The sequence below is a fragment of the Calidris pugnax genome, unplaced genomic scaffold (genome assembly GCF_001431845.1).
Source record: "Calidris pugnax isolate Ruff unplaced genomic scaffold, ASM143184v1 scaffold44, whole genome shotgun sequence".
NCBI lineage: Eukaryota > Metazoa > Chordata > Aves > Charadriiformes > Scolopacidae > Calidris > Calidris pugnax.
The window spans coordinates 34,761,108-34,762,203 of NW_015094506.1; the positions used below are offsets into that span (position 1 = coordinate 34,761,108).

A 1,096-nucleotide genomic window follows, 5' to 3' on the forward strand; every position below is an offset into this window, starting at 1 on the left:
GTCGTGCAGCTTGCGGACGTGCTTCTTGAGGTCAAAGTTCCTGCAGAAGCCTTTGCCGCAGGTGGGACAGGTGAAGGGCTTCTTGTCGTTGTGGGTGTGCATGTGGAAGGTCAGGTTGTACACCTGGTGGAAAGCCTTGTTGCAGATATTGCACTTGAACTGCTTCTCCCCGCTGTGAGTCAGCTTGTGGTTTTTGTAATTGCCTGGGAAGGAGACAAGAAGGGCGAAGGGACCCGGGGATGAGAACCGAGCTCTGCAAAGAGGAGAAAAATAATCCCCCAACCCTGTCCTCCCCGTCCCGGGCGGCTTTAGCCCAAAAACGCCCGCCGGTGTCTGAGCGAACACCCGCCTGCTCCCCGTCCCTCCCGCCGCTCCTCCTTTGCCAGACCAGAAGGAAACTATCGAATAAACCCAAATCACGCCAGCTGCAGAAACAAAACCCATGGCTTCAGCCTTCCCAGCAACACGGGGAGAAAAACCAACCCGACTCCCGCGCTCGGAGGGGAGAAAAGGCGGCGAACTCGTTTTGCCGAAGCGCGCTGGGGGCTGCGCGCCGCGCGGAAAACGGGGGCTGCCCGCGGGAAGGTCCCCCCGAACGAAAGCCTTGCCCCGCTCCTCGGGCTGTGCCGTAGGAAATGTACCGGGGCTAGCGACACTTAAAATTCACCTACATTTCTAATAACAGAAATTAAACTCGAAATCCACTCTTTCCCACCGCCCTCCCCGTCACAACTTGTCCCGACGCTTGACCTCGTCTGGGGCGGGGGGGGTGAGGGGGAGGCAAAGGAGAGGGCGGTGGGGACCGGTACCTTTCTGGTGAAATCCTTTGCCACAGAATTCACAGACAAAAGGTTTGTAGCCGGCGTGTATTCGCGTGTGCGTGTTCAGGGTCGAGCTCCGGTTAAAGGCTTTGCCGCACTGGTTGCACTTGTGTGGCTTTTCCTGGTGGGAAACGAAGGCGCCAAGTCAGGGCTCCTTGTTGTTGGGCTGTAGGGGTCGGGCGGGGGGCTGTAGGGTTCGGGTGATGGGCTGTAGGGTGTGCGGGACGGTCTGCAGGGTTTCTGTGCAAGCTGACGGCTCCCCATGGCTGGAGCGG

The 1,096-nt window shown here is 59.0% G+C and overlaps 1 protein-coding gene across 1 annotated transcript in view; it reads right to left on the reverse strand.

The window, feature by feature from the left end:
• FEZF1 (FEZ family zinc finger 1) overlaps nucleotides 1-1,096 on the reverse strand; it is a gene marked incomplete at its 3' end in the record, with an annotated part of 2,508 nt that continues 1,412 nt past the window's right edge. The window contains exons 3-4 of the mRNA XM_014963348.1: nucleotides 810-942; nucleotides 1-203 (exon numbers count right to left, since the gene is read on the reverse strand). Of these exons, the coding sequence (XP_014818834.1) occupies nucleotides 1-203; nucleotides 810-942 (336 nt within the window). The remainder of the gene's footprint in view (nucleotides 204-809; nucleotides 943-1,096) is intronic.